Source organism: Somniosus microcephalus, chromosome 8 (assembly GCF_052327205.1).
Source record: "Somniosus microcephalus isolate GS21.2 chromosome 8, FLI_Smic_1.0, whole genome shotgun sequence".
Taxonomy (NCBI): Eukaryota; Metazoa; Chordata; class Chondrichthyes; order Squaliformes; family Somniosidae; genus Somniosus; species Somniosus microcephalus.
The window spans coordinates 37524181-37539825 of NC_140994.1; the positions used below are offsets into that span (position 1 = coordinate 37524181).

General features: G+C 45.0%; 1 protein-coding gene across 10 annotated transcripts in view; it reads right to left on the reverse strand.

Annotated features, from left to right (window-relative positions):
- Nucleotides 1–15645, reverse strand: part of ate1 (arginyltransferase 1) — a 322895-nt gene that overhangs the window by 204974 nt on the left and 102276 nt on the right. For all 10 annotated transcript variants that reach the window (XR_015079213.1, XM_085994567.1, XM_085994574.1 and 7 more), the window contains one exon: nucleotides 12729–12761. Coding sequence is in view for 9 of the 10 variants with exons in the window: in XM_085994567.1 (XP_085850693.1) it covers nucleotides 12729–12761 (33 nt within the window). In the remaining variant the exon portion in view is untranslated. The remainder of the gene's footprint in view (nucleotides 1–12728; nucleotides 12762–15645) is intronic.

The window sequence follows — 15645 nt, forward strand, 5'->3', positions numbered from 1 at the left end:
GATGGGTGTTGCCCATTCGCTCCAATCTATTTTGGATAATACGCCTGCCTTTTCCAAATTCTCCAGCTCTGCCTCGACTGCCAGATGTATTGCGTATGGCACCGGTCTTGCCTTAAAATTTTTTGGAATTGCTGCATCTTCCACTTTTATTGAGGCGGTGATGCCTTTCAAGGTTCCTAGTTTCTCTTGAAACACTTCTTTGGCGTTGGCCAAGATGTCTTTTAATCGTTCAGGTATGATGTCATCATTGTTTTTTTCCTTACTGGTCACCGTCAGTGCCTGAATGGAGTGCCAGTCTAAACGTATCTTCCTTATCCATTCACGTCCCAACAACGGTGGACCACCATCTTGTAGAATGTATAAATACAACTTTTGTATTTCTTTGCCGTTGTATACCACAGGCACCTTTATTTTTCCTTTGGGGTATACTTTCTGCCCCGTATATGTTTTTAAGATAATGGATGTGTCTTTTAGAGGTATATGCGAAAATAGCCTCTCGTAATCTCGTCGATTTATTACGGTTAGAGCTGATCCTGTATCTAGCTCCATTTTAACTGGGGACCCTGCTATTATGAGGGTAACCCAAATGGTCTGGTAATCTTCATTGGCAATTACATTATGTAATTTGAGAGAGCTTAGTCTCTTGTTTCCGGAGTCGCTATCGCTCTTCTGGTCTTCGGAGCTACTGTCCGTCATCATTTGTACCTTTCTGTGCTTTTCCTTATTGATTCTTTTCCCGTTAGTGGATTTTTTATTTTCAGATCGGCATACACGTGGAATGTGTCCCATCTTTCCGCATCGCCTGCATGCTTTTTCTTTGAACCAACAATCCCTCTGGTCATGGTTGGATCTGCCGCAGCGATAACATCTCTTGAAACCCCGTGTCATTTCATGGGTGCCGAAGTCCTGTGGCCTTTGCTGTATCTTTGCCGCTCCTATTGCACTGAAAGCCTTGTCCAGTGTTAAATCTTTTCCAGAAGATACCTTTTTTTGTGTTTCTACACTTAGGGGATCGCAGATGAATTTGTCTTGCAGAGAATCTGCCAGTCCTGTCTCGAATTGGCAGTGTAGGGTATCAACAATCTCCTCAAAATTCTTGTCCATCGGTTCGGCTGGAGTGATTAAGTTGCGTAACAGCTTGTATGCTTCTGCGCCCATTAGATCCAGAAGCACTGAAGCTTTTTTTTCATCTTCTATTCCATTTGCGGTGCAAAACACCTCCACTCTTTCTACATATGTGGCCCAATCCTCTATCTTGTTATCAAAAACATCAATATTGCCAAAGTTAGGCTCTGTTTCGTGATCAAAAGCATCAATATTGCCAGACTTAGGCATTTCAAAAAAAAGATATGGCGCTTCCCGCGCTTTTTTTTTTGTCTCTCTGTAGCAACGATATGGCGCTTCCTGCGCTTTCCCGCCACTGCTACCGATAACAACGCTGTTTTACTGTGGTTTCCGTTTATTCACTGTTGGAGACTCGTTCCCGACAGAGGTCTAAACGCTGACCTGCTTGCCGCGCCGGCCGTCTCCAGAGTGCACCCTCCCAGTCCGTTATTGCTTGCCTCCGATTTCGCTGCCTGTCTCAGCTGTAGAGCCCGTCGCTGGAGCCCCAGCCTGACGCCCAGGAAGGATTAGCGCAGTACCTGCCACCAGCTTGGCCAGCTGGTGAAACCACAGTTTCTATTACTTCCTTGAGTCTTCTGGACGCTGGAGGAATCGATGTCCTTGAGGTGCTGCCGAATTGCAGGTAAGTCCGTTTCCACTTCGTCGCCACTGTAGTGTCCGTGTGTAGATAAAGACACTGAAGACAGGAGTTGGTTCATAGGTATTTACTAAGCAAGTCTGGTGGGGGGGGGGGGGTTCTAAAGGATATACACAATACACAGGCTTATATAGCCCAAGTGGCAATTACTGGCATTACGCACACCTGGGGCTCTTAAAGGCACATACACCACAATTGCTTTTAAAGGCACATACACCACAAAAGTGAGCAAGGGGCCTTCACATCTGCTGAAGCCACAGGGGAGGCACCACGTAGGAGCATGCGTAAGAGGAAAATTCTGCACAAATAGTCACAAGGGTAGTCACTTGGGTGCAATTTTGTGTTTACTGTAAAAATGCCATCACTTCGTTATCATCCATAAAAATTCTGATGGCAAATGTTGCAGTTGTGGCATCTGTCATTTCACTATTGGGACTTCCACATTGAGGGCTTAGGAACACTTGCAACTATCAGTATGGTGGTCAGAGTGATAGGAATCCTCTGGTTCTTGGCCATTGTCAATGCTCTGTGGCAAGAAGCAGCAAGGCAAAAGTGTTTGTTTGACTAGGCTAAGCAAATCTGGCCAGGATGAGTGCGTTCCTTGCATCCCGGGCAGCAATGTTCTCGCGTAATGCTGCCGCTGGTTGATGGGCCTCTGCAGGATGTTCGTTTTCACACTCCTCCTCCTCCTCATCTGAGGAGGATATGTGAGGAGCCACTTGGTCCTCAGGAATCTTCAAGCCACGACACTGTGCCATGTTGTGAAGTGCACAGCAAACCATGACGAATCTGGAAACCCTGGCTGCTGAGTACTGCAGGGCTCCACCTGATCTATCCAGGCATCTGAAGCGCATCTTCAGCAAACCGATGGTTTGCTCGATTATGGCTCTGGTGGACATGTGGCTGGAGTTGTAGCTCTCCTCAGCTTCGTTTGATGGGCTCCTCAACGGCGTCATTAGCCACGTCTTCAGGGGATAGCCCTCGTTTCCAAGTAGCCATCCGTTAAGTTGGTCTGGCGGCCTGAATAGCGGAGGCACACTAGACTGGCGCAGTATGAAGGAGTCATGGCAACTGCCAGGGTACTTGGCACAAACATGCAAAATTTCCTTCTTGTGGTCACACGCCAGCTGTACGTTGAGGGAGTGGAAGCCCTTGCGGTTGACAAAAATACCTGGATTGCGATGGGGTGCCTTAAGGGCCACATGTGTGCAGTCAACGACGCCCTGCACCCTTGGGAAGCCTGCCAGATTAGCTAATCCAACCGCTCACGCTGTGACACTTGCTCGATCCTTGGCGAAATGGATGTGATTGTGTGTGAGGGCAAAGAGGGCATCGGTTACCTGCGTGATGCAAGTGTGTGCGGCCGCCTGGGAGATGTCGCTGATCCCTGGAATGAGCCTGAGGCAAAAAAGTTGAGTGCGGTGGTGACTTTGACGGTCACTGGTAATGCTTGTCCACCTGGTCCTCTGGGCAGCAGGTCTTGCTGTAGCATTGCGCAGATGTCACTCACTGCCTCTCGCGAAAGTCGGAGCCACCTTTGGCACTGCTGCTCAGACATGTTGAGGTAGCTGACCCGGTGTCTGTAGACCCTGTTTGGGGGGTATCTCCTGCGCCGACGGGCTTCCAGGCGCTGGCCCCTTCTGGCCTGTGCAGCTTCAGGTGGGTGAGCGCTCCTGCTGCTGCTGTTGGTGCTGCTGTTGTTGTTCCTGGTTCTGCTGGTGCCGAGGCTGTTGCTCGAGCTCCTCTAATGCCCAGGTGGGAAGGAAATAAATGGCTCCCATGCTTCTGGTATATGCCTCAGTTGAGGAAGTGTTGAGTGAAGGTGGCAAGAGGGGTTTCCCAGGAGGTCACACTGGAGATGGGTGTCACACTCCAACCTTCCACAGGTGTGGTTGAGCCTTCTAAAAGTTGCCCCAGACCAGAGACCACTAAGTCCTGCCACCTGCAAATCACGGCTGATCAAATCTCTTTAATGGTTGACCTGCAGTCGATAGTCAGCAATCCAATAGTGCTCCTGCCAGGTTTCACCATCGTGTTTCCCACCAGGCGTGTTTCACGTGGGAAAAGGGTTAAATTCACAAGGGCCTTTCAAAATAGGATTATAGAGGCCATTTAGTGCTTGTTAGGGGCCTTAACGACCAGTCCCGCCTGTTGGATGTGGGACGGAGTCGGGACCATCAGACACGACTGAGTTAAAATTGCTCGGAGTCGGGAACCAAGCGTTTGGGGGGGGGGGGGGGGGGGGGGGTCCCGCACGCCACTTTTTGCAATTTTAACCCCCCACACGCCTCCAAGGCTCAATGAAAATCCTGCCCAATGACTTTGGTCTTCCCAATATTTAATTTAGAGGAAATTTTGGCTCATCCAAGACTGGATGTCAAACAAGCAGTCCAACATCACAGGCAGTGGAGGGATTGAGCGAGTTGGTGGTGAAGTCAATCTGGGTATCGTCAGCATACATGTGGAGTGTGTGCTTTCGGATGAGGTCACTGAGGGGCAGCACATAGATAAGACATAGGGGCGGGCCAAGTGTAGATCCTTCGGGGACTCTAGAGGTTGCGGTGCAGGGACGAGAGGAGAAGCCATTGCAGGAGATTCTCTGGCTACAACTGGATAGGCAAGACTGGGGGGAAAAAAAACTAAAAAAAGTGTGAAAGCTAATGATGGCAACCACAGAACAGTATGATTTTTTTCATGGAAAAATTACCCAAAAGTATGATTTATGGTCAGATTTTATGGCAAAGAAAATGTTTTAAAATACATCTGCTACCTCATTAAAATATTTTCTTTGGCAGTGAAAATAAGCATATTATATACTAGATTTATTAACTCGATGGCCAAACTTTCCCCTTCGCTCCTGGTGATGTTGATTCCTTATTTGGGTAAAGTTCCACATGACAATCAGCATACAATTTGAATATAGGGGACACCATAATCAAACCTTGTCCTCACTCACTCCACACACATTCACCTCCAGCAGGTTGCTGTATAACAAGCAGGAGTAGAAAATCTTTTAATGAACAGGGCCACTTAATTGCTGTGACTGAGTAATTCAAAGGCCATTTTATTAGATGGGTTGCAGGATTTTCATTTGTGTTTCTGGGATCCTATACCACGATTCTACCCATTTTTCTGTGATTACTGCAAATTATTGGCTTTGGGAATGGGACCCAATGAGAACATTAAAGCTTTACCACAGTGTTCGTTTCAGCACTTAGTCTCATACTAAAAGTTTGGCGGGGGGGGGGGGGGGGGAGGAGGTTGGAGAGAGGGTGAAGATGGAAAGGGTGGGGTAAGAGTGGAGAGGAAGTTTGTAAACAAACAGAAAATCAGAGAGGGACAAATAAAATTGATGAATCGTGGAATAAGCAGAGACATTGTTACATGGAAAAGAGGGACTTCTCAGTAAGTGCATCAAGATTGAAAGAATGTGCCATTTACTGTGCTCTGCTTGTAAAGAATACTGTATTGAGACTGAATTTTATTGGGTAATGGTGAAACTATCAAGACACTATGGATTTTTAGATTAAATACAATCTTTGTTAACTCAGGTTATGTAATAAGAGATTGGTGGTAATTTGTAAACTATTCAAAGCCACAATGCAAGCTGCTTTTAAAAAGAGCTCAACAGGACCATCCACTAACAGTCCATCTAAATACTATTGTTCAGTACCATGCTTTGCCATGGGTTCCAAATTTGATACATCAAATCAAGTTTTTGCAGAATCATTAACACAATTCAATCCTGAAACATCAGCGACTGTGTAAATAATGCACCTCCACAAAAGAAACAACTACATCAGAACCAAGTCAAAACTAACAAAACTCAAGGAAATTCTAATACTGAACTTATAACTGGGTGTTGGATTGCATACAATACCAACACTTATCCAGTGCACAGCTATGGAGCTATTAAAATTACAACTTCTGGCTTTAGTGCATTTTTGTCACGATCAGCACAGCAGGAGGCTGGTCAAGAAAGTAAGAGCCCATGGGATCCAGGGCAATTTGGCACATTGGATCCAAAATTGGCTTAGTGGCAGGAGGCAGAGGGTGATGGTCGAAGGTTGTTTTTGTGACTGGAAGCCTGTGTCTAGTGATGTACCGCAGGGATCGGTGCTGGGTCATTTGCTGCTGGTAGTGTACATTAATGATTTAGATATGAATGTTGGAGGTATGACCAGTAAGTTCGCAGATGACACGAAAATTGGTGGAGTGGTAAATAGCGAGGAGGGAAGCTTCAGGCTACAGGACGATATAGATGGGTTGGTCAGATGGGCAGAACAGTGGCAAATGGAATTTAACCCTGAGGTGTGAGGTGATGCATTTTGGGAGGACTAACAAGGCAAGGGATAAAACAATGACTGGTAAGACCCTAGGAAGGACAGAGGATCAGAGGGACCTTGGTGTGCATGTACATAGATCCCTGAAGGCAGCAGGACAGGTAGATAAGGTGGTTAAAAAGGCATATGGGATACTTATATTCTATGCCTCGGCTAATGAAGGCAAGAGCAGGGAGGTTATGATGGAGCTGTACAAAACGCTAGTTAGGCCACAGCTGGAATACTGTGTGCAGTTCTGGTCGCCACACTATAGGAGGGATGTGATTGCATTGGAGAGGGTGCAGAGGAGATTCACCAGGATGTTACCTGGGCTGGAGCGCTTCAGCTTTGAAGAGAGACTGGACAGGCTGGGGTTGTTTTCCTCAGAGCAGAGAAGGCTGAGGGGGGACCTGATTGAGGTGTACAAAATTATGAGGGGCATAGATAGGATAGATAGAAAGAAACTTTTCCCCTTAGTAGAGGGGTCAATAACCAGGGGGCATAGTTTCAAGGTAAGGGGCAGGAGGTTTAGAGGGGATTTGAAGAAAACTGGTTGGAATCTGGAACTCACTGCCCGAAAGGGTGGTAGAGGCAGTGTTGTGTCCGTCAGTAGTAAGACACAGACTGCAGGAGAACGGTACAACAGGTGTTTACTCAACGTGGCTCACTCTGGAACTGCCTGTACAGATTACTACTCAGTGCTATATACAGGTGTGGTCACTGCCGGTACTACAGTATACATGAGCTGTAAAAAGTAGTTCCCCCCTTAAAAAGGTATATACATTACAATTCCTCCCCTTTTAGATTAACAGTACCATAACACTCATTTAACAATTAAATATCAAACTAATTACAATTAACACTTTTAACATGCAACATTAGCTGAAAATAGTCCATTTATATATTCAGTCTTTGGGGAGGCTTCCTGATCCTTTCTGGATAGCGCCTTTCCCGAGTGTCTCGCTCTTGGTGCGGAGGCGATTCTGGCACCCTGTCGTTGGTTGGGTCATCAGCTTCCGATGCTACGGTTTCTGGGGTAGATGCGACCTGTACGTCGGGTTCCTCACCAGGTACGTATGGGCGAGGCATGGGGTTGACTTGTTCCTGTGACTCTAGGATCTGGTCAGCATGGCGTCTCACGATGTTTGCCCCAACGTCCACTGTGTACATTAGTGGGCCCTGCCGTATGCATATCGTTCCTGGCTGCCACTTTTCTGTTCGGTAGTCGCGGGCCAAGACTGGTTGCCCTACATTGAAGATCCTTGTTGGCTTCTCATGGATGTGCTGGAATTGCTTACTCTCAACATCTCTTCGTACGTTTGGTCTGAGCAAATCCAGGCGAGATCTTAACCTTCGGTTAAAGAACATCATGGCCGGGGCCTGGTTGGTGACTGCATGTGTCGCATTCCGGTAGGCGAACAGGAAATTGTCCACCTTGTGCTGCAGCGGAATGTTGTCATTGTACATAGCCTTTATTGCCGCCTTAAAGGTTTGTACGAACCTCTCAGCCAATCCATTTGTGGCTGGATGATACGGGGCGGATGTGTAATGCCTTACCCCATTCTTTTTCAAGAACCTCCGGAACTCTTCGGACACAAACAGTGGTCCGTTGTCGGAGCAAATCTGTTCTGGCAAGCCATTCCTGGCAAAAATGGTCTGTAGGACTGCAATAGTTTTCTCCGTGGTGGTGGAGGACATTTTGATGACCTCAGGCCATTTCGAGTGCGCATCCACGGCTATTAAAACCATCGAGTCCATGAATGGACCAGCAAAATCAATATGCACCCGTTGCCATGGAGATAAGGGCCACTTCCATGGGTGTAGAGGGGCATGTGGTGGTGCATTTTGGACTTTCTGGCATCCTGAGCAGCTCTTGGTCAGGTCCTCGATTTGTTTATCGATTCCCGGCCACCACACAGAAGCCCTGGCCAGGCTTTTCATTTTTACCCCTCCCAGATGACCCTCATGAAGCACTCTATCCCTTAACTTGGGTGGAATTACCACTCGAGATCCACACATCAAGGTCCCCCGGCACACTGACAGCTGTTCTCTTCTTGTCGAGAATGCTGGCAACAGTGAGTCGCCATGTGCTGGCCATCCCTTCACCGTCAAATCATATACCCGAGACAGTGTCGGGTCATTTTGGGTCTCCTTTTCTATACGAGCGTTAGTTACCGGTAGGTATTCAACTATAGTCGAATGAAATATTTCGACAGGATCCACTGCTGGTGCTTCCTCCGCAGTAGGCAGTGGCAGGCGTGATAGCCCATCAGCATTTCCATGCTGTTTCGTGCCCTTATATTCAATCTCATAGTGGTGCGCCCCTAGAAAGAGTGACCATCTTTGTAGTCGTTGCGCAGTCATCACCGGAACGCCCTTCTTCGGATTAAAAATGGAGACAAGAGGCTGGTGGTCAGTCAGCAAGGTGAATTTCTGCCCGTGCAGATAGTGATTGAACTTTTTCACTCCCCACACTAGGCTGAGGGCCTCCCTGTCAATCTGGGCGTAGTTACGCTCGGCTGAGGTTAGTGATCGTGATGCAAAGGCTATTGGCCTCTCTGAGCCGTCCGAGAATTTGTGCGACAGCACCGCTCCAATGCCGTAGGGTGACGCATCATACGCCAACTGAATTGGTAGTGCTGGGTTGAAATGGGCCAATACCGCTTTCGATGTGATTAGTGTTTTGCTCTTCTGGAAAGCTCGTTTGCATTCGTCACTCCACTTCCATGGCACTCCAGTTTGCAGTAGGGTGTAGTATTGTAGACAAATTTGGCAAGAACCTATGGTAGTAGTTTACCAGCCCGAGGAACAACCTCAGTTGTGACACGTTTTCCGGTGCTGGAGCCTTGACTACTGCCTCAATCTTCTCTGGGGGCTTATGTAACCCCTCTTTATCAATAACATGGCCACAATACGAGATCTGTTTTTTTTTAAAAAACTCGCATTTGGGGCGGTTGGCTTGGAGCCCATATTCCTTCAATCTAGTGAGCACCTGCTCCAGGTTGGCAAGGTGATCACTGTCATTTTCGCCCGTGACCAGGATGTCGTCCAAATAACACTGGGTCCCTGGGATCCCTTGCAGGACTTGTTCCATTGCCCTTTGCCAAATAGCCGGAGCTGATGCTACCCCGAATACCAGCCGGTTGTATTGGTAGAGACCTTTATGGGTGTTGATTGTGAGGTATTTTTTTTGATGCTTCTTCTACCTCCATTTGCAGATACGCCTGGGCCAGATCAATCTTAGTGAAGCGTTTCCCTCCAGATAGCGAGGCGAAAATATCTTCAATCCGCGGAAGTGAATATTGCACGGTGTGAAGGACCGGGTTCACTGTTACCTTAAAGTCCCCACAGATGCGAACCTTCCTTGGTTCCCCAGGCGTACTGCTCAACGACTTTTTCATCACCGGGACGATGGGTGTAGCCCACTCGCTCCAGTCTACCTTGGACAGTACTCCTGAACGTTCCAAACTCTCCAGCTCTGCTTCGACGGCTGGGCGGATCGCATAAGGTACCGGTCTGGCCTTAAAACATTTTGGGCTTGTGTTTTCTTCGATTTTAATTGTTGCAGTCATGCCTTTTAGTGTTCCGAGTCCTTGCTGGAACACTTCTTGCGCGTCGGTTAGGATCTTTGACAGTCGCCCAGGTGTGACGTCGTCATCCTTTTTGGCAGCCACAGTCAGTGCTTGTATGGAATGCCAATCCAGCTGTATTTTCCGGATCCATTCACGTCCCAGTAATGGTGGTCCTCCATCTTGCAATACATACAGGTCTAGTTTTGGTGTTTCCTTACCGTTATATATAACGGTCACCCTTATTTTTCCTTTGGGGTAGACTTTTTGCCCCGTGTACGTCTTCAAAATAATTTTTGTGTCTCTCAAGGGTATGTGTGAGAATAGCCGCTCGTAGTCCCATCGGTTTATGACTGTTAGGGCTGATCCTGTGTCCAATTCCATTTTTACCTGGACTCCGGCTATCTTGAGAGTGACCCAAATGGTTCAGTGATCCTCCGTTTTGATCACATTATGTAGTTTCAGACAACTCGGCTCCCTAGTTTCGGAGTCGGTATCACTTTTGTTCGTCTGAACTATTCTCCGTCATCTTATGTACCTTCTTGTACTTTTCTTTGGTAGGTTTCTTATTGCTGGTTTTCTTTCCCGACCTGCAGACTCGTGCTATGTGTCCTACTTTTCCACACTGTCTGCACACTTTGTCTTTGAACCAGCAATCATTGTGGTCGTGTGTTGTTCTGCCGCAGCGATAGCACTTCTCTGTTCTGTATGACATTTCGTTTGTGCCATATTCTTGCGGTCTCTGTTGTATCTCTGCAGTGCCCCGTGCTGCTGCTTCATATGATACCGCAATGCTGAAAGCCTTGTCCAGCGTAAGGTCCTTTTCAGATAAAAGCCATTTCTGGGTTCCTTCACTTTGAAGCCCACACACAAACTTGTCCCTTAAGGTATCTGCCAGTCCCGTTCCAAACTGGCAGTGTTTCGGTAGTTTGCGCAGTTCTGTTAAATATTCAGCATTGCTTTCATCCTTATGCTGGTTCCGTTTGTGAAACTTGAATCTTTCTGCTATCAGCAGCAGTGTGGGGTTTAAATGTTCCTGTAGTGTCGTCACTATGTCTCCAAAACTCTTTTCCACTGGCTTCGCTGGGGTTACTGGATTTCGTAATAAGCCATACGTCTTTGCACCCATTAAATTTAACAATACCGGTGCTTTCTTGTCATCCGACACCTCATTTGCCTTGCAGTATACCTCTATTCGTTCGACATATGTAGTCCAATCTTCGACTTAATTGTCAAATGCGGTGATACTGCCACTCTTTGGCATTTTGGGTGTGGTTTACAATGGCGTCTCCCGCGCTTTCCTTCCTCCCCCGCTGCTGCCAACGCCGCTCTCGGCGGTCTTCGTGGCAATGGTGGCGCCCTGTAGGTTTCACGCGCTTCTCCTGCGCTGCTGCCAACGCCGCTCTTGGCGGTCCTCGTGGCAATGGCAGTGCCTCGCGGGTTTCTGCGCGTCTCTCTCTCTCCTCGACGCTGCTCGGCCCCTGAACACCGGCTGCGCCCTGTGCGCTCTGCCCTCTCTCTCTCCCGTCGACGCTGCTCGGCCCTTTGCTGTGCCGCTCGGTCGGGCTCTAGCCCGCCGCTGTCCGGGAAGGGTCTGCGCACTACTTGTTGCCAACCCGTTTCGCTGGACCACTGCGACTGGAAAGCCAAGCCTGGCTCTCAACAGCCTCCCCCGTAATTCTCGAGTCTCTGCTGGATGACTGGGCGGTTGCCCGTGTCTCTGGCCTTGACCTCCAATCTACTGGTCTCCAGGAACGAATCCCTGGGAGGTGATGCAGAGTTGCAGGTAGGATCGAATTTGCCTCGTCGCCAATGTTGTGTTTGTCAGTAGTAAGACACAGACTGCAGGAGAACGGTACAACAGGTGTTTACTCAACGTGGCTCACTCTGGAACTGCCTGAACAGATTACTACTCAGTGCTATATACAGGTGTGGTCACTGCCGGTACTACAGTATACATGAGCTGTAAAAAGTAGTTCCCCCCTTAAAGGTATATACATTACAGGCAGGAACCCTTACAACATTCAAGAAGCATTTTGATGAGCACTTGAAACGCCATAGCATACAAGGCTACGGACCAAGTGCTGGAAAATGGAATTAGAATAGGAAGGCTTGATGGCCAGTGCGGACAGGATGGGCCGAAGGGCCTCTTTCTGTGCTGTATAACTCTATGACTCTAAAAGGAAATATAAACAGTTAAGATGGAAATACTAAATCATTTTCATTGGATCTCCTGAACGAGATAGATCTCGATATTCAACCAAAGTAATTGATAAATTAAACCAAACCGAAGAGCTAGGGAAGCACAACTGGGGAGAGAGAAAGTGAGAAAAAAAGAGGAAGAGAGAGAAAGAGAGAGAAGGAAAAGGTGAGAGTGAAAGAGAGAAGGAAAGAAAGAGAAGCCACGCAGAATCAGTTTGAGATATCTCACCTTTTTGAACTCAGACACATCACTTTTGTCACCATTTTACCTGCTGGTGCTAACAGTGCTCAAACACTCGTACATAGTCAAGGTATGTTCACACATTGATGTGGAGCATTATCCACCACAGCAGCCTTATCAGGCTGAAGTTTTGTTTTTGTGAAACACTTGACTGCAATAAAAAAATGCAGCAATCAAGGGTAAAAATGGATTATCTTGAGACAGAGGACAGAACAACTGGGCTGATCCCAAAGATGCCGTTGTGTGTATAAGATTCTGGGCAGAGTGAGAGAAGATAAGAGCAATATCTAAAGACATGATCCCACACTAATTCTGCATTAAATTCTACAAGAACAGATGCAGATTTGTATATTGACTCACAAACGCAGGATATTGTATTACACTAATACTGAAGTAACCTTTGATGCTAGTTCATTTCCCTTCTGCTGACAAATCCACATGCCAATTCTGTTACAAAAACACTGAACTCACAGCTTAAGGCTTCAATAGTACAAGATCTTTAGAACCTGAAGCGATATATTAAAATTGTATTTGATTGTTCAGTCTGATTTGATATTTTTGGCTTTGCTCCTGTATCGCATATTCTAATAAAGAATACAAAAACATACCAGTAAATGTAATGTAGGACTTACCTGGAGCGGAGACTGACAAAGGAATCGTGTATACTGCGTTCAGACAAATTGGCGTTAGCAGAATGGAAAACAAAATGGGAAAAAAATCAAGTTAATTCTTGCAATAATATAAAGTTTCACTTAGTAATAATAGATCACCATGTTACTGATATGTATAACAAATGTATTCAACTCCAATAGTCATAATTTAATTCCCCTGGTCTTATAATTTATTATGAATAGCACATTATTACAACAGTACAGCTGTGCTTTATGTTCTGAATATTTTGTTAAAAATGTAAAAGTTTATACTTGACTGTTCACCATTTACATTAAACTGTTCAATGAAGCAGTGTTGCCCCCTCCCCAACCCCAATGGTTTGGTAAACTGCTTTTGTACAGAGAGAAAAAACAGCCAGATAAACTGTAGTGTGTCATGTAGTGTTCCACTTCAAGACAATTTACATATCATGTCTTCAGTCAAACTTTTTAAAAATCTGTTTACCAGCAGATTTTCATAAAGACAATGCCCCTTTATAAACCAATAGCCTAAACAGAACACACAGCGATTTAACATGTTTTGACAACCAATGAAGCATATATCCAGAAAGCACTTTTTTTTTTAAACAAAGAGTGTTATATTACAACCATTAAACTCATTAAAAGACTCAGTGGATTTTATACAAGCAAAGCAAAGTTGAATGTTGCATTGTTGAGATTTTCAACCTTTCTCTGGGCCCATAACAGTAAAAAAAAAGCATTCCACTATAATAGAACAGAGCCATGGGAGAAAATGTACTATGTTGTACCGTTGCAACATTTGACTTCTATCACTGATGTTAGTGGAGAGGTCAAATAGCATGCTCACTACATCAAGCAGGAGAAATCAAACACTTGAACAGGACAACACTGAACTGGCCTATACATTTCAAGGTAGAAACTCCAAGACTGCTGCTAGTGCAGACGTCACTAGGTGCACGTAGGAGACACAGAATCAGAGCTACAATGCTGTAACCCTAACTCCGACCTTCACTTGCAACTAGCAAGGCTTGCACCAGTGATGAAACATGACAATTTCTGCCCAATTATCCCAGTCCTTGAAAGTATGACTCAGATCCAGAACCAGTGAGTGTATTTTTTTTTGAAGGCGGCAGGGAAAGAAACAGCTTCATTAACTTACAAAAAAATCCTCCATTTGTCTAAAGGAGCATCTTCTAGATAGCGTTCATTTAAATTCCCCATTATCGCACCAAATTTTCATAAGCCTGGGGGCTGGGTCAGGAGAGCAGCAGTAAAGTTAGTTCTTGACTTTAAATGACCCAGTAGCACTTTATTACAGCTTTGGTCTCTGAAGTGTCATGCATATCTCAACAAAATGTTTTGTCAGCGCAGAATCTATAAATTAAAAAAGTTCTGGCAAAGTGTAACACTGCAATGACTTTTCAAAGGTAACATGCAAAATTACAATAAGCGAGCAATGCAAATTTCCCAAACTAGCAGGGGTTCCTGCAGTGATTTATGGGGCATGGCAAATTTGAATTGCTCACTTACTCTAATGTTGAGTCTTATTATCACTAAACTTTTTAATAGACACCGTATTGACAGTACATTTTGTTTAGCATTTCAGAGATTAAAGGTGCAGCAAAATGGCACTGGGTCATTTAGAGTAAAGAACTTTTCTCAGTTTTACCCTGATGTTGTTTTACAAAAAGAACTGTTTTATCAGTGTGTTACAATAAATTGGGCTGTGTCAAGAGTGATGGAGAGTCAAGTTGAATTGCATTAAGCAAATGACCATATGTACAGATTGTACTGCATTGTTAGGTTAAAAAATTAATTCTCCATTGCAGTTTAATTTGGTGTGACTCTCCATTATCTGCTAATTTTAATTATCCACCAGAGGTTCCCCTTTCATTAGAGTGGCTAATCGCGGTTTCACTGTAGGTCATATTAGGAAATACCATTTTGTAGAAACAACATGAAACACTATGATCAAAGAAATCTATGTTTTCTCCACAGAATTGGAGAGACTGGAAAACAATTGTAAATGTAAATTGTGCCTTATTATGCAAGGATATCAAATAAACAAAATATCTATAAGAATATCCTGTAGTTCTAAACATGGATATAAAAGAGCTAAAATAGACTGATTAGGTGGTAACCAAGCCAAAAATTATTGTGGTATAACGGTTTGTGCTTATAGTCTGCATCATTTAAAGATACGATTGACACTTGGAATTTTATTATTGGCCGGTTATTAGTTAAAAGGTTGATGGTGACGACCTAATAACATACAATTCTGAATTGCCAATAGGGAGATCCATTCTGTGTTGTGTTGAAACGTTACAATACCAAGGCCAAAAGCAAAATAAAAATTCACCTAAAAATGCATCATTTTCAGCTACAGGCCTCAAAAGGGTACACCATATTTTCCCTTCAGACAGAATAAATCAGTGATACCCAATGATAATTGGTTTACTGTAAAATAGACTACAGACTGTCAGACAGTGCAAATGTGTTCGGAGCCAGCAGAATTCCTGTTTTCTCCAAATTTCTTCCTCTTCCCCCGCCCCGAAAAAGTCAATTTACAAAATATGCATTTAACTTATATTCCACCTTCAAGTAAAATGGTATTTTTTTCCATAGATTTTGTGTAACAGATAACTTTGAAAATGACATCAGAACCACAATGGGCAACCATTACATTATTTCCCATTATTCATTTGGCTGCTAGACTAGATTTAAATTATGCACATAAATACATTTTCACGGTTAATAATTCCCACTTAGGCTTAGTCATATAATCAAAAGGAAACACTCAAGAACCCCTAATCACTTTTACTGTGCCAAACATAAGCGGTAAAAAAGCACAACATTAAATATGTGATTGAGCATGATACTGCTATTATATCACTGGACGGTATGTGTTACAAATTTT